This window comes from Macrotis lagotis, chromosome 6 (genome assembly GCF_037893015.1).
Source record: "Macrotis lagotis isolate mMagLag1 chromosome 6, bilby.v1.9.chrom.fasta, whole genome shotgun sequence".
Taxonomy (NCBI): domain Eukaryota; kingdom Metazoa; phylum Chordata; class Mammalia; order Peramelemorphia; family Peramelidae; genus Macrotis; species Macrotis lagotis.
The window spans coordinates 163,901,599-163,919,175 of record NC_133663.1 but is presented as its reverse complement, the minus strand read 5'-3'; the positions used below and the strand labels follow the sequence as shown (position 1 = coordinate 163,919,175).

Below are 17,577 nucleotides of genomic sequence, written 5' to 3'. Positions count from 1 at the left end.
AGGCACAAATAGCCTTAGTACTTGGTTGTTTATTGTGAGGATGGACTGAGATAAGGTATTCAGAATGCTTTACCAACCTGAAAACCGTATCTGAACATCAGCCTAGCTATCATTATTAATTTAACTAGAATAATTCAAAATACCATAGCTCAGAGGCTCACTATTTAGATTTTTAAGCATTTTCCAGCATAATCTTTAGTGGGAATTTAGGAAGAAAAATGCCAGGCTTATTATAAAATAACTCATTTGCTCAAACTTGGTGTTTGTACCTGATTTTAAATAACCATATAAGAAGACATATCAAGAAATGTCCCATTCCTCACAGGATAATAAAGGCGCCCCCCAAAAAATTTTTTTTTGAAATAATGAGGAATTTCCTTTTCCTTTAAAATTTTTTTCCATAATTAAAGTATCTAATTCTATATGTAAATAGACTCTTCCTTTCTTCCAAGTTACTATGACAACCACAGAAATGCATGCTTTGCCAGGAAATCTTTGTTAGACAGAATTAACTACATTGGGAAAGGTCTTGGGGGAGGGGAGGTCTCCATGGAAATTATCGACTAACAGCATTTTTCAGCCACAGCTGCAACTACTATAGCTGCTCAAGCATTTTTATTTCTTATTCTACAAGGAAACAGTTCACTGATGAGTCAAATTCAGAATTTTTGATTCTTCCATTAAAATGCATCATTCATGGATTTTGACTTGGGAAATATTATCTGAAGGACTATAGTTTGTTCTTCTGCTGCAAACATCCTGTAGCCATCAAGAGTTGGATTAGAAATAATATCTTTCAACCTGCATTAATGGGACACCAAAAGGAGGAATTTCTTCTCTCAGTACAGAGAGAGAAAGTATATAAAAGGAAAAAAAAAATGGGTGGTGGTATAGAAAGTCTACAAAGAGAAACCGAGTGACATTTCTCCATATACTGCTGTCTGATTTGTGTTTTAGCCTTCCATGTTGGGGGAGGAAGGAAAATATCTACTGGGCCAGGTTTACCCTCAGTATTCAACTCTTTTCAATATTAATTCAATACCCATGCTATGCTTACCAGTCATGCATCTCCCCCTCATGTGCACAACATTCCATCTCCCATTTCCATGCCTTAGCCTCAGTTATTTTATATTTTTGGTACTATTTATCATCTTTTCTCACCTAACACAGATACTTAATGAATATTGTATAAAATAAATTGTTATACATACTTTGTTAAATACAATTGAATTGATTGAATTGATCCTGGTCCACATATTACACATGCCCTCATTTAATCCTCACAACAACTTGGTGAGGTGCAGACTAGTATTGTTATTGTTATTATTATTATTATTATTATTATCATTATTATTACCACTTTACTTATGATGAAACTGAAAAAAAGGTTAAATGGCTTGCCTAGGGTCATACAGCTAATAAGATAGCTGAGATTATTCTCACAGCTAGCAAGGATCTGAGGCAAGATTCCCTATCCACCTAACTTCTTTCAGTTACCAGATACCAAGAAAACATTTTGTATTTTTTGTCTTCTTCATTGGTCATTATCAAAAACATTGACTCGTTGTTCTTTCTTAGAGAAGCTTAATTAGCATAAAATGATCATAACATTGGGGTGGCTGGAGGCACTCCAAACCTTATCACTGGGGTGACCAGAAGAACCCCAGACTTACTCAACCAGAGGATATTTGCTTTGCTTGTCAAGTAGAGACTTCCCAAGATGGAAGATTGTAAATGAAACCACCTGACAAAGCAAAAGTTTTTGAAAAATGAATCTATAGAAAATATGAAATAAGATGTAACAAAATGAGATATTGCTAAGATATGTGACTTAAAAGGAATAGATCTGTCAGGGTTTCTTCTCATTTATGAAAGAAATACCACATTTGGAAATGAATTCAGGAAAAGCAACTAATTGCTGTCTGATAATGCAATGTTAAAGTCATTCACAGATTTTCAAGATATTTCAAAGAAGTGAAGATTCCAAAGGAATTGAAAACAAATTATGAATAGTATTAATGGAAATAACAAAAATAAAATGGTGACCAAAAAGAGTAACTATAGATCCATATGTTTTCTTCTATGTGTTTAAAATTTTCTTGATAATAATCTCTGTATGAATGTAAAGGTAATTTTTGATGAAAACTTAAAAAGGGAATGGGTCAAGTGTAAGGCTACTTACACTTACCCTATGACATAGGTGAGTCAGATAGTATTCTTCCCATTTTGTAGATGAAGAAACTGGAGTAAAGAAAGGCTTTGACGTTGCCTAGTTATAACAATTTAGTGATTGAGTGTGGGGTATAAGGAAAATGGATTTGAACCCAGTACTTTTGAAAGCTATTGAAGCTTTAAAATGCCCTAAGATTTTGGGGACAACCCTTTATTATAAAGGTAGTGAATGTGTTTTTATAAGATTAGGTAAAATCAGTAACTGTGTGATCTTTTTCCTATTCCATCAGCAATCCACTGTTTCCCTTATGTGAAGAAGCGCATTCCTGTGATGTATCAGCATCATACCGACCTGAATCCCATTGAGGTGGCTATTGATGAGATGAGTAAGAAGGTGGCTGAACTTAGGCAACTGTGTGCCTCAGCCGAAGTGGACATGATCAAGCTTCAGTTAAAGTTACAGGGCAGTGTCAGCGTTCAGGTGAGAGTGCAGCTGGCTTTATTTTAAAAGCCAGCAATGAAAGGGAAGAGAAGGGGCTCTCTTAATCTCTGCAAGAAAACACACACACACACACACACACAAACACGAATAGCACAGAACCTTCGGATCAGCTTGAGAAGGAGATGAGTTGCCAACTTTAGAGAATTCCCTATTTAAGCCTTATCCTAAGTAAATAATGTGTATATGAAATGAATGAAAGAAAAGCATTTATTAAACCCTTTCTATGTTGAAAGTATTTTCCTAGAATTCCTTTGGAAATTCAAATAGAAAAAGAAAGAACAGTTCCTTTTCTAAGGTCAGATTAAAAGTCCTATTGATTCAAGAGAAGTACAGGTTTGCAAAATGGATTACTGTATTCTGTGTGGTTTTTATTTATTTTATAAGAAAGGGATCCTGAGTCCTATTTAAGTTAAAAGAATCAAGACTTAAGTACAATCTAGCAAACTTGATCTTGTTAGGGAGGAAAGCAAGAAAGTCACTTATAGCAACTCTTATTACTTCTCAGTACACCAGTCTCCTGTCACAGGACCCTTTCTTGTAGCCAGGAAAAATGGTTAAGTAAAAACCAATTACTGTAGCAGCCACATCTGGCAACAAATGCAGCATTCAGCCCCCATAGTATCACACTTAACCACTATCAAATAGGAGAATGCTCTCTCTCAAATGTATCTATGAGCTCATTTACTTGGAAATCCCCTTTAGTGATGTAGTTTACAACACAACTCTGCCCACCATTTTGTGAGATTTGTCCATGTTCTGAGGCTCTCTACCAGTCATCTCTCTTCTTCACAAGTCAATTTTATTTTCCTATATTTTACCCATGTTCTCCTTCATGGCTAAATTCTTTGAGAAAGCCATTTAATCATTGGTACCAATCCTCCTTTTCTCTCACTTTTTTTTTTAACTCAGTACATTCTATCTTCTGACCTCATCATTCAAACTAAAACTGCTCTCTCAAAAGTTGCCAATGATCTCTTGATCACCCTATCTAATGTCCTTTTCTCAACCCTCTCCCTGCTTGACTCTGCTGGAACCTTTGATATTCAAGAACACTTTCTTGATATTTTCTTCTCTTGCTTTTTTGTGATAGTTCTTCTATTTGCCAGACCATTCCCTCTCAGTCTCTTTTTTTTTTTTGCAAGGCAAATAGGGTTAAGTGACTTGCCCAAAGCCACACAGCTAGGTAATTATTAAGTGTCTGAGACCGGATTTGAACCCAGGTACTCCCTGACTCCAAGGCCGGTGCTTTATCCACTACGCCACCTAGCCACCCCTTCTCAGCTCTTTTGATGGGATCTTCATCTAGACATTCAGCTGTGGACCCCAAGATCCTCTTCTCTGCTCCCTTTATATTGTCTCATCAATATTGTCCCATGGATTCAACTATTAATCTAGTTTCTCTTCTCTTCTCCCTCTCTACTGTCTCATCTACACCCAGAGATTCAACTATTAATCTATACATATAAAACATATATATATGTTTATTAATTTATAGTTGTTTATATGTTGGTCACACCTTCTCCATTAGACTATGAGTTCCTTAAGCAGGAACTAGTTGGGTTTTTTTTTTATTTTTTTTACCTTTCTTTGTATGTCCAGAGTTTAGTACAATGCCTGGCTCTTGTTAAATGCTTGTCAATATGACTTGGAGTTCTTTGGTTATACAACATTAAATCTGAGTACAGGAGTGGCTAGATGGCACAGTGAATAGAACACCGGCCCAGGAGTACCTGGGTTCAAATCTGGCCTCAGATATTTAATAATTACCTAGCTATGTGGCCTTGGGCAAGCCACTTAACCCCATTTGCCTTGCCAAAAAAAAAAAATCTGAGTTCAGATGTTCTAAAAACTCTTTGACTTCTAAACAACTCATATATAATCCAAAGTTGACCCTACCTTAAGTTTATTTCCCAGTGAGAAGAAAGTGTTAATGTCCCTTTTAAGTAGTAGCAATCCTCCCCTCCCTTTTCCTAATCATCAATCAGTAAACATCTATTAAATGCCTGTTGTGTGCTAGACATTGTGCTAAGCCTGGGAATACAAAACAGAGGCAAAAGTTTGTAACTTGATATGACTAAATACATAAAACCCTTTTCATATCCTTCCCTGCCCCCCTTTTTTATTATTATTATCTGTTTGGTTGCATTACCTACTCTTTCCCTTTATCTCTAAACCAGTCATAATTTTTTCTAACTTTAGATTCCCAATAGTCAAAAAAAAGAATCACATCATTTCTTAACAGACAAAAAAGAATCACTTTCCAGAAAAGGCATTCCAATTTCTCTTATGAATATGAAAAATGTATGTGTCAAAACAAGCCAGCAATTAACTGTGACAAATATTCCAACCGTATGTGTGATCCTGTGATTATGGCATCTGGCCAGGTTTTTTTTTTTTAATCTGGTGAAAAACAGTCAGTGATAACAGAAACTGTACTGTTGATTGTAATTGAACCTAGAAGCAGATAGATCAATGGAGTGGTAACAGGAGGGTGGCTGTCTAGCTGAGGAATAGGGCAGAAGACAACAGAGAAAGGATGAAGTGCTTCCACATATCCTTGAGAACTTCCTAAAATGCTATGCTTGACTTGCAATGGAAGAAACAATTAATGATGAAAATGGTGAAATCGAGTTTCTGCTGAGTCCACCAGTATAACACTACACCAGGACCACAGAAAATAGATTATGTCTGTTGATCTCCTAAGTTGGTGCCAGCCTGATGCTGAAAGACTTCTCAAGGTTGCTGTTCTCCAACAGAAAGCAGTTAACAGTGTCTTCTTGACCCTTTGCTCCAATTTACTCTGATATTATATCTTAAAATGATTAGAGTGCACATGTATATAATATTTGCAAATGATCCCAATGGGTGAACTTCCGTAGAAAAGTCTGCATTTAGATGGTTGACATTAATCTAAATAGTCTATGCATCATTTCCTTTGGTATCATGGGGGAAAATGACAAATTTTCAGAGTAACTTGTCATACTGATTTAGAATGCATTGTTCTTTTAATAGGTTAACGCTGGCCCTCTTGCATATGCCCGAGCTTTCTTAGATGACTCAAATACCAAAAGATATGCTGATAATAAAGTAAAGCTCTTGAAGGAAGTTTTCAGGTAAAATCACAACAATGAGATTCAGGTTTAAAGTGTTTGTATTGGCATGTTTTTTTCTTATCACAATTATTTCCCAATAACACTGTCCCCCAAAGAAACTTTTCCTTTTTAATAATAATAAATTTTAAAAAATTAAACAAAAACCAACTGACACAGCCCCTTTCTGACAGGTGTGAATCATTCAATGACTCTAATTCACCACCTTTCTACCACCAGTAGTCAAAATACACAGAAGGTCTTAAACCAAGAGACAGGAAGAGAACTGGAAAGGAATAAGCATTTATAGTAGTATGCCTCCTGTGTTCTAGTAAAGAACTATCGGTGCTTACAGATATTACCATATTTGCTTACAATTGAGGAAACTGAGGCTGAAGCAAAGTAAATGACTTGGCCAGGGTCACATAGTGTCTAAATACAGATTGGAATTCAGGCATGAAGATGGCTCAGGGAACAGAAAATGTTAAATCATTCCAGTGTCTTCACCCAGAAAGCCCATGGCCAGTTCTGTCATGATATCCATGGGATGATGAGGAATAGGGCATGGCTGAACGACTGAACAACAAATTGTATTGGAAGAGGAATTGGCAAACCAATCTAGTATCTCTGCCAAGAAAACCTCGAATGGGGTCATGAAAAGTTGGACACGGGTGAGAAATGACTAAATAAAAACTTCCTGATTCAAATACAGGCTCAGACAATTCATTGCTCTGACACTAAGGCCAAGTCCCTTAAACTTCCTCAACCTTCTTTAAAATGAGGATACAAATAGCACCTCCTTCAGAAAGTTGTTGTGAGGATAAAATGAGATAAAAGTTTTTCAAGTACCTTGAAAACCATGGAGTGATTGATATTGTTAGTCCTGTGGAATCAAGATTATTACTGATTAATTGAATTTATTTGAATTCTAATGGTTTTCAAAGTCTAATTCTAGCTGTTTTCTTCCCAAATACTCAGTGGTATTTAGAACCTGCTTCTCTTATAAAATAGTCACTAAATTACTAGAAAGCCATGTAGAGGAAAGATATTGACAGGGGGAGAGAGAAAAGGGTGCATCTGGCCTTCCAATATACTTTTAAAGCCATTTCCTCCCCAATTTCAGGCAATTTGTTGAAGCCTGTGGCCAAGCTCTGGCAGTAAATGAACGTCTTATTAAAGAAGACCAAATTGAATATCAGGAAGAAATGAAAGCTAACTACAGGGAGATGGCAAAAGAACTCTCGGAAATCATGCATGAGCAGGTAAGTACTGAATCACAATTGCAGAGGATCAGAGAAGTGATCCTTTAGAATATCCCAATGACCTATACTTCTGGGTCCACACCAGGCTTGTCTAGCCTTTCCACATTTTGTGAGGTGCTTTTCCTTCTATAAAATGAAGGATTTCATCTTTTTTGCTCTCCCATCATCAAAGTCCCTATTCTTTTTGGAGGCCTTTCTTGCTAAGTGAGATTACAATCATATTGTCCATTGGTTGTAATGTAAAGTGGACTTGGGAAAGGAGTGTCCAGGTTTTCAATCTCTAAAATGTACCTTCATCATTAACCTCCATCCCCCATAGGAATTCTTTTAAGTCACTTTGCAACTCTAAAATTTGACTTTTAATACTTACATTTGCCCTAGTTATAAGCATCTTTCTTCATCAGTTCTCCAGAATTCAGAACATTGACTAATTTGTATTAAATATATATCATATGCAATAATCACTCACTTTTTCCATGCTCTTTGGCTATAGGGATTTTTAAATTTTGAATGAGTTTGAAACTAATTTGGTTAATTTAATTTCTTGTGTTCATCTTAATTAATGTCAGCATCATTTAGCATGTAATGCATTTCATATATTTTCTGTATTAACTTGTATTAATTAATATAATAGCAATATCTCCAGAATCTTAACCAATATCTTTTATGTACAAAAATTGCCATGGGATGATTTTATTTACAGATTTTTATGAATTGAAATTCTCAAACTTTAATTCTCTTACCTCTTTTCTTCCCCATCATGCAAACATGATCAGCTGGGATGGTAATGTTTGGTTCTGCTTTTTTGTTGCTAAACTTTGATTGAATCAATTGTATTGAAATACTGAGTACCATATTAATATTGATAAATTCAAAAAGGAAGGAAATAAACCTTTCCCTGGGCATTTTAGACTATTGCTTTCCAAAGTATTTTGAGTACAACTTTCCAGTTATCCTGGCTTCTCACTTGATGCCTTGAGAAACAATAGAAATGAAAGTTTAAATGGAGCAAAATTTGAGTAAGAGGAAGAGACAGGAAGGAAGGAAGGAAGGAAGGAAGGAAGGAAGGAAGGAAGGAAGGAAGGAAGGAAGGAAGGAAGGAAGGAAAGAATCGTAAGATAGAATATCCGGGAAAATATGGCATAATTAATATGGTGTTTTCTCATGTTGAATATCAGTTTTGTTTTAGCTTAATCTTCTGAGTCTTGCCCTAAAATGTAAAAAGATTGAGCCTTTTAACTCCCCATGTACACCTTTTGGTCTAGGAGCCAAAATGAAGCAGTGCCAAATTTCTGGGCACAAGTTCCCTGAATAATTTCACTCAACAATGGGAGACACTGTGATTCAATAGGAGTACTTAAATTGGAGTCAGAGACTTGATTCTAGATTCAGTTCTTTTTTTTTTTTTTAGGTTTTTGTTTGGTTTTTTTTCTTTGCAAGGCAAATGGGGTTAAGTTGGCTTGCCCAAGGTCACACAGCTAGGTAATTATTAAGTGTGTGCGGTTAGATTTGAACTCAGGTACTCCTGACTCCAGGGCCAGTGCTCTATCCACTGTGCCACCTAGCTGCCCCCCCCCACCAGATTCAGTTCTGATCTTAGGCAAGTGACTTAATTAGATCACTCTTAAGCACCTTCCCAGCTCTGAACTATGACATGATCATCTATGATCTTCCATGTCACTTTCCTATTTATAAATATACATATATGTGTGTATATAAATATATTATACATACATATTATATATATATATATATATATAATATATATGATCACCCTTATCTTCATTCATATAATCACTGCCCTGATTCAAATCCTTATCATATCCTGAATAGACTATCATAGCAGTAGACTAGTTTTCCATCTTCAATCCAATGCCCACACAACTGCCAAATTAATATTTCTAAGACATAAGTCTGATCATGTCATTCCTCCTCTTCAAAATCCACCCCCCAAACCCTCCTTTGTGGTTGGCCCTTAAAATGTGTTTAGTGCTCAATAATGCTTATTAATTAATGGATTAACTATTTGGTACACTTTATTTTTCAGTCAAACCAGCAACCTAAGTTTTCCCTGAACATAACATTCTTTTCCCCCTCTCCTTTCCTTTGCCTAGTAATCCCTTCTTCCTAGAATGGACACTTTCAGTTTGCTTCAAGGCTCAGCTAAGATGCTACCTGCTATATAATACTTCTTTTGCACTTCCCCATAACAAATAGTTGTTTGCATTCTCTTCCTCAAGTTATTTCATATTGTCTCCATTTATGTATACATTGGAGTTAAAAATGAACCTCTTCAAGATAGAAAGTTGATCTTTACGTCCCAAATGCATACACTGAGGAGAAACTAAATAAATGTTTAAATTGAATTGTCAGATGACAAAGGATCCATGATGAAAGATGTTATCCACCCCAGAGAGAGAACTGATGAACTCTACATGCAGAATGAAGCATATTTTTTTAACTTTAATTACTTTATTTTAAAGTTTTGTTTGTATTTTCTTTTGCAACCTAGCTAACATGGAAATGTGTTTTTCATGACTTCACAAGAATAATCAACATTGAATTGTTTGCCTTTTCAAAGAGAGGGTGAGGTGGTTGTGGGAGAGAGAATGAATTGGAACTCACAATTTTTTTCCCATCTATTTATTCTTATTTTGTACAAATAATATTTTTTATACATTACTAAAATATTCTTGTTTAAGAGTAAACATAATATCCCCCTCCTCAAGAAAATATAGACCTGCATAAGCAATAAAGTAAAGGGAGAGAAAAAAATTAAAATAATAATAATAATAATAATAATAATAGTAAGTATGGCCAGGTGGCGCAGTGGACGGAGTACCGGCCCTGGAGCCATGAGCACCCAAGCCTAAATCCGGCCCCAGACACCCAACAATCACCCAGCTGTGTGGCCCCATGCAAGCCACCCCAACCCCATTGCCCCACAAAAACCAAAAAAAAAAAAAAAGGACCCAAAATAAAATAAAAAAATAATAATAGTAGTAGTAGGGGCAGCTGGATGGCAGACATATCACTGGCCCTTGAGCCAGGAGCACCCAGGTCCAAATCCAGCCTCAGACACCCAACAATCACCCAGCTGTGCAGCCCCAGGCAGGCCACCCAGTCCCATTTGCCCTGCAACACACCCCATAAAATAATAATAATAATAATAATTAATAGTAATAAATGTGCTTCAGTCTGTGTTCCAACACCACCAGCTCTGTCGTGGGTGGATCACATTCTTTTTGATAAGTCCATCACAAAAGTTACTTCCATATTTTTCCACCATTGCTATTACTGATCGCAACTCCCTCCATTCATACTTCTTTACTAACATAAACTATATTTCCTTTCACTCTGACTCTGCTGTAGGGTAGCTGAGTGGTGCAGCAGACAGATCCCTGGTCCTGGGGCCAAGAGGCCCCGAACCCACATACCACCCCTTACCCAGCATCCACCTGGCCCCATGGTCCCAGACAGGCCTTCCGATCCCAGCCCCTTGCAAGAAGTAAAAAAGAAAATGTGTTATATCTGACCACTCTCCCCTCATGGTCCATCCTCTCCTCCTTTATTCATATCCCCCCCTTCCCCCTGCTCCCCCCTCCTTACTCCAGATGTCTATACCCCATTGAGTATATTTGCTGTTTCCTCTCCTAGACACCTCTGATGAGAGCAGAGATTCCCTCATTCCCCCTTGCCTTCTCCCCTTCCATATCATTGCAATAGCTCATTATAATAATGAAAAATCTTATTATATGAAATATCTTGGCCTATTCCCCCTCTCCTTTTTCTTTCTCCCATTACATTTCCCTTTTATCTATTGCCTCCATTTTTATACCATAATATATCTTCAAATTCAGCTTTCTCCTGTGCTTCATCTATAAAAGCTCCCTCTACCTGCTCTCTTAAATGAGAAGGTTCATATGAGTATTATCAATATCATTTTTCTATGCAGAAATACATGCAGTTCATCATCATTAAGTCCCTCATATTTTCCCTTTCTCCTCCAATCTCTATGCTTCACCCAAGTCCTGTATCTGAAGATCAAACCTTCTGTTCAGCTCTGGCCACTCCAACATGAACATTTGAAATTTCCTCACTGAAAGTCCAACTTTTTCCCTGGAAGAGGACATTCAGTTTTTCTGGGTAGTTGATTCTGGGTTGCATTCTAAGCTCTTTTTGCCTTCCGGTATATTATATTCCAAGCCCTACAAGCTTTTAATGTAGATGCTGCTAAGTCCTGTGTGATCCTGACTGCAGCTCCACGATCTTTGAATTGTGTCCTTCTGGCTGCTTGTAATATTTTCTTTTTGACTTGGCAGTTCTGGAACTTGGCTATAATATTCCTGGGGGGTGGTTTTTTTTTTTTTGGATCTCTTTCTCTGGGAGATCAGTGGATTCTCTCCATTTCTATTTTTGCCCTCTGCTTCTAGGATATCAGGGCAATTTTCCTGTAGTAATTCTTTGAAAATGATGTCAAGGCTTTTTTCCTGGTCATTACTTTCAGGTATTCCAATAATTTTTAAATTATCTTTCCTAAGTCTGTTTTCTATATCAGTTGTTTTTTCAATGAGATGTTTCACATTTTCTTTTAATTTTTCATTCTTTTGGTTTTGAAGTACTGAGTCCTGATTTCTAGTAAAATCAGCAATCTCCCTGAGTTCTATGTCTGAAGGATTTGTTTTCCTCAGAGAGCTTTCTTATCTCCTTTTCCATCTGGCCAATTCTGCTTTTTAAAGCATTCTTCTCGTCAATAACTTTTTGAACTGTTTTATCCATTTGACCTAAGCTGGTTTTAGCATGCTATTTTCTTCAGCATTTTTTGGGGGGGGGATTTCCTTGGCTAGGCTGCTGACTTCATTTTCATGTTTTTCCTGCATCTCTCTCATTTCTTTTCCCAATTTTCCCTCTATCTCCCTCACTTGATTTTCAGAGTCTTTTTTGAGCTCTGTCATAGCCTGAGCCCAATTTCTGTTTTTTGGGGGAGTCTTTAGATGCAGGAGCTTGTGCTTCCTTATCTTCAGATTGAATATTTTGATCCTTCTTGGGGTCACAGGCAAAGTATCTCTCGATCACGTTCCTCTTTTTTCTCTGCTTACTCATTTTCCCAGTCTGGGCCTGGTTTTGGGGTGCTTCCTGAGCTTTTGGGACACTCCCACAAGGGTCTCAATGTGTGAGGCTCTGTCCTCCCTCCTGGTCTGTGAATGATCACAAGCTCCACACCCCTGCCACGGGGCTGAGGTGGGGGGGGTCCTGCTGTTCTATGGGGGGGCCCTCGACTGCGATCAGGATCTGAATGTGGTCAGAGCCCCAGAGTCCTGTTCCAGGGGCAGAGGACAGAGCTCGGCAGTTTCTCTTCACTCCCCTCCCTCAGCTCAATGGGGCTCATGCCCTGGGGGCTCCTGCTTATGGGCTCCCCCCTGCTTCTGTTTCCTGGCCGGCTCTCTGTGTGCCCTGAGGGCTGGGCTCCACGTGCTCACTCTGGCAGAGGTCCCCCTAGCTGTTCCCCCAAGTTTTGCCTGGTGCTCCCCAGGGTATAGGTCAGGAAACTCGCCCGCTGGGCGGCTCCCAGTGTCCTGGGGCTGCCTCTGGGAGGCTGAAGTTGCTTTGCTCTGGCGGGCCACCCTGGGGAGCAGAGCCTTTCTGCTCTTTTTCAGGTTACCTTAGGTTGGAGAACTGCTTCACTGGGTCCCTCTGTGGGTTCTGTCTCTCGAAAATGGAGGTAGAGTCCTTAGCTTATAAGTTTTGCTCCAGAGCAACTGAGAGAAGGTCCTCTCCTGTTGCCATCTTGGCTCCACCCCCCTCACAATGTTTTAAAATCAATGTTAAAATGTTTTTTTACATGTAAAAAGGAAATATTTAATGAAATGAAATTGTCTTAACCTAAATAAATTGAAGTGAATTTTAAGAAACTGTAAGACACTTGTAGACCTTGTATAATATAAAGACATATAATGTATTACCTGCCCTCAGGTAGCTGGCAGTCTGGTAGGGCCCAAGTTTCCTCATCAGTAAAATGAGGACTTTGAGTTCATTTATCTCAAAGATCTCTTTCTTCTCCTCCTCCTCCTCCTCCTCCTTTTCTCAACTTTTATTGTGACCTGGGCCCCTTTGGTGGTTTGAAATCCTTTTCAAAATAATATTTTTAATATATAAAATGAAGTACATGGAAAAATATATTTAAATACAGTTATCAAAATATATTTTTAAAATAAAAAATTGTGGGATTTTACAGAAAAATCTTCTAATAACTTATAAAGGAAAAGAAAAAAAGGCCTTTAGTTTTTAGGAAAATCCTGATCTGATGATGATCCTTTTTTTGTTTCCCCAGAGCTTAGTACATTGCTCAGAATATAGTCTATGCTTAAAAAATCCTTACTAACTAACTTACTATGTGAAATGATAGTCTTGGCTTTATAAATTATCAGAAAGTTTCAAAAATGAATGTTAAAAACGTGTGTGTGTGTGTGTAACTGAAAGACCTCATGAGAAAATTAGTTCATGTTACCTGAAATGGTCTATTTTGAAAAATATTTGTTCTTGGCTAATAGAAATCAGTTTCTAATATTGCTTTTTTCTTTTTCTTCTTTTTTAATCTTCCTTTCCTTTTTTTTTTTTTTTTTTTTTGAAGATTTGTCCCATGGAAGAGAAGGCAAATGTCTTACCTAATTCACTTCACATTTTCAATGCCATTAGTGGGACACCAACAAGCACAACCGTTCATGGGATGCCAAGCTCTTCTTCACTTGCTTAAATGTTCCTCGACAGACATTTAAGAGGATGTGTAGTTTGGTTTTGTCATTTACAGACTCAGGAGGACTTCATATTGAGACAATGGATATGAGAAAAGTTGGAAATAAACTGTTTCATAGTAAATGTCTATAGAAGTAATAAAAAGATGCACAAATTTTTTTTCAATTCCACTGGCACTATGTAGAGTCATTATTATGTCATTATGTCTCAGCAGAGGCTTGTGGTGAAAACTCTGCAACTTGAGCTAATGTTTCTTATTCCTTACACAGTACTATTAAAATAAATGGCACATTGAAAGAAGTGTTGGTGAATGTATATCACAGTGAGAATAACACTGTTTAGGATGGGTCGGCCTCATGTTTCTGAACTAGGCTTGTTAATGTTGAAAATATTTAGGTATTCTCTATTTTTCTTCCATGGCACATTCAGATTGAGTACAAGGATAAGAACTATTTTTGTGCCTAGATAGACACTAGTTTTTGATGATCTAAGGGAACTGACAATTATAGTTTTTTGTACCAGTGAACAAGAAAGAAAAAGTCCTATTTTATACTTAACTGGTATTTGCAAAATATGTGAGATTAAAACTGGTCATGCCATTTAGAACCAAATATCTGTATTAATAAATACAGTTATGCCACCATTTAAAAAGCAGTACAAAAAAATTGATATGTATATAAGTTTGTTAATACAGAATCAACATTCTGTACATACATGTATGCCATTTCTATACTTTTTTTTAATACTCATACCAGCTTCTGTGTTAAGTTTAACTGTAACTGATTTGTGCTCTTCTTCATATAGGCTCTATATTTGACTCGACAGTTTTATTCTTGTATATAAATAAGTGCAATATGAAGATGTATACAGTCTTTGCTCTATTAGGTTTATACACTGTTTAAAAAAATTCATCTTTTTTGCCAAAATGATGGTGTAGGAATTGGTAATCATAAATCCTGTGGTTAACAATGGCATAATTTAAAGCTTTACCATGTTGTTCTTTTAAGACATTAATTTAGTAATTTTATATTTGGGAGAATAAAGGTTTTTAATTTTATTTAACTGGAATCACTGCCCTGCTGTAATTAAATATTCTGTACCACATCTGTATTAAAAACAAACAAACAATTGATGCTTTCTCTGTATTGTGTCTTGAGCTTTATTGTTCATGCCTGTTTTATGAAGGGATGGACTTTCCAGAGAGGTCCCTAAGAATACAACAAAAGCCTGCAGCAACTTAAATGTCCTTTTTTTCAGGTTAAAATAATCTTTTTTATCTGAATGGAAAGGATATAAATTTGATGACTTTATCCTTTGAGTGCACATGCTTTCCTCTTTATTTCTTGCTTTGCTTTTTTGAAGTCACTACTATATTGAAGTAGTCCATTCATGCATTAATCCATCTCATCTGTCCCATTTCCCTACATGTTCCTTGACCTACTTCCTCATCTTGAACCTAGGATACCAACAACAGATCAATTCAGGTGCATCATAGGAGATAAAGTGGCATAATGGATAGAGTCAAAACTTGAAGATAGGAAGACCTGGATTCACATTCTTCCTCAATATACTCATTAGTTATGAGATTGCTGTTAAGTCTCTTAATCTCAATAAGCCTCATTTTTCTCAACTGTAAAAAGAGGAAACAATAGCACAATTTCAGTGTCGTGAGGGAAAATGATATAATATATGTAAAGCATTTTTTCAAACCTTGATGCATTAATTATTGGTGCCAATTCAACTTGTGTCCAAATGCCCTTTAGAAGGTAGTTGGCTGTTTCTTGGAATTATGATTCCTACAGTAACAATAATGGAAGGAAAATATCCTTTCCTTGCATAGATATATATTATTTAAGAAAAGTCTTCAAAGTTTGGAAATTTTGCATAGACATCTTGTGAACCTCAAGTTCCACCTGTAGATCTCATATTATGTGTGTGTGCGCATCTGGGGGAAAAGAGTGAGGCTGCCTCACTTAAATCCAATTCATTTGCAAATCAAGATATCACCCTTATGATGTCATTGCTCTTCCAGAACAAAGGACAAACTAGTGAATTGTCCAAGTGTGCTTTTTGACATAGTAGATAAAATCTCTAGCCCACTATAATAAACAGTAGATAAAAAGTCAGCTGTTCCATATGGTGGATGGAACATTGACTCCTTTGAAACTGAGGGAAAGGATATCAAAGTCAAATTCTAAATTCTTAATTATAGTCAACAGGTTATCTTAAAAATTGAAAATTTCACAAGGCCTACCTACTTCTTTTTCAGTCTATGTAATTCCATGACTTCATTTGAGATTTTCTCAGGAAAGGTACTGGAGTGATGTGTCATTTCCTTCTCTAGTATATTTTACAGATGAGGAAATTGAGGCAAATGGGGTTAAGTGATTTGATCAGAATCACACAGCTAGTAAGCAATATGAGACCAGATTTTTAACTCACAAAAGATGAGTCTTTCTTACTCTAGCTTGGCACTCTACCCACTAACCCCCTAGTTCCTTATGTTACTTCCTTATCCTCCTTTTAATGCTTTTTGTACAGACAGATAATTGATATTCTTGCTGTGACTGAAGTCAACAGGCACAAAGGATGGTTAGAAATTGATAGCAATAATTTCACCTTCTGCCTAAAGGCAACCCAAAAAACCATCCTGGTATACTGAGTCATCTCATGTTTCAGTGCTCATAATAAATATAAACAAACAATACTGTGAAGGTAATTTCAGTTTATATGTACTAATATTTATTACAGAGGATGAAAGTTGAAAAATGCTTTGAAGAATTTGATAAAAATATTTCTAATAAGGGGTGGCTAGGTGGCATAGTGGATAAAGCACCGGCCTTGGAGTCAGGAGTACCTGGGTTCAAATCCAGTCTCAGACACTTAATAATTGCCTAGCTGTGTGGCCCTGGGCAAGCCACTTAACCCCATTTGCCTTGCAAAAACCTAGGAAAATAAATATTTCTAATAAAAAAAAATTCCTTGATACTCAGGGATTTCATTGTGAAAGGGGAGGCCACAAAAAAGCAGGGGAGGGAATGAGGGTAATGTCAAAAATTTGATTTGGGAAACAGAGTGAAAAAAACTGATATATACTACTCAGGATACTTCATATCTATAGATCATGACTACATGTTTCCAGAAGAGAATTAGACCTAAATGTGTCAAGTATGGAAGAACATTTTTAAAAAATAGATTTACCATATTTTTTATTTTTTTTTTTAGGTTTTTGCAAGGCAAATGGGGTTAAGTGGCTTGCCCAGGGCCACACAGCTAGGCAATTATTAAGTGTCTGGGGCCGGATTTGAACTCAGGTACTCCTGACTCCAAGGCTGGTGGTTTATCCACTATGCCACCTAGCAGCCCTGATTTACCATATATTTTAAGAGAAAGAAAATGAGTGTGACAAGAGAATTAGAAATTAGAGACAGAGGAGTTATTTCAGAATAAACTTGATGCATGCAGACCAGTCATCAAATGGTAAAAGAACAAACCACTGAGTAAGAAGAAAGAATAAATGTACAAGTATCACTGTGTGTGTGATTATAACAATTCCAACCTCACATGCTTAATAAGCTGTCAGACCTGAAAAATGGAATTTCTCAGAGAATTTGAATTTAATTCAGTTGCTAAAGTGGGAAGGTGGTTTAAAAAGTAAAAAAGTGGAGAGTTGCAGAAGTCAAAGTCAACTCACAATTCAATTCCAATACAATTTGCTCATACAAATATCTAATAAGTGCTTAATAAAGCATTGTCTTAGGCCCTTGGAATGCAAAGACAACAACATAATACTAACAGC

General features: G+C 36.7%; 1 protein-coding gene across 17 annotated transcripts in view; it reads left to right on the top strand.

The window, feature by feature from the left end:
• DOCK9 (dedicator of cytokinesis 9) overlaps positions 1-14,915 on the top strand; it is a 390,530-nt gene extending 375,615 nt beyond the window's left edge. For 16 of the 17 annotated variants that reach the window (XM_074191938.1, XM_074191947.1, XM_074191940.1 and 13 more), the window contains 4 exons: positions 2,463-2,653; positions 5,687-5,787; positions 6,887-7,025; positions 13,657-14,915. In XM_074191938.1, the coding sequence (XP_074048039.1) occupies positions 2,463-2,653; positions 5,687-5,787; positions 6,887-7,025; positions 13,657-13,779 (554 nt within the window). In that variant the 3' untranslated portion in view covers positions 13,780-14,915. The remainder of the gene's footprint in view (positions 1-2,462; positions 2,654-5,686; positions 5,788-6,886; positions 7,026-13,656) is intronic. The other variant, XM_074191953.1, reaches the window with a different exon arrangement.
• Positions 14,916-17,577: the final 2,662 nt, after the last annotated feature.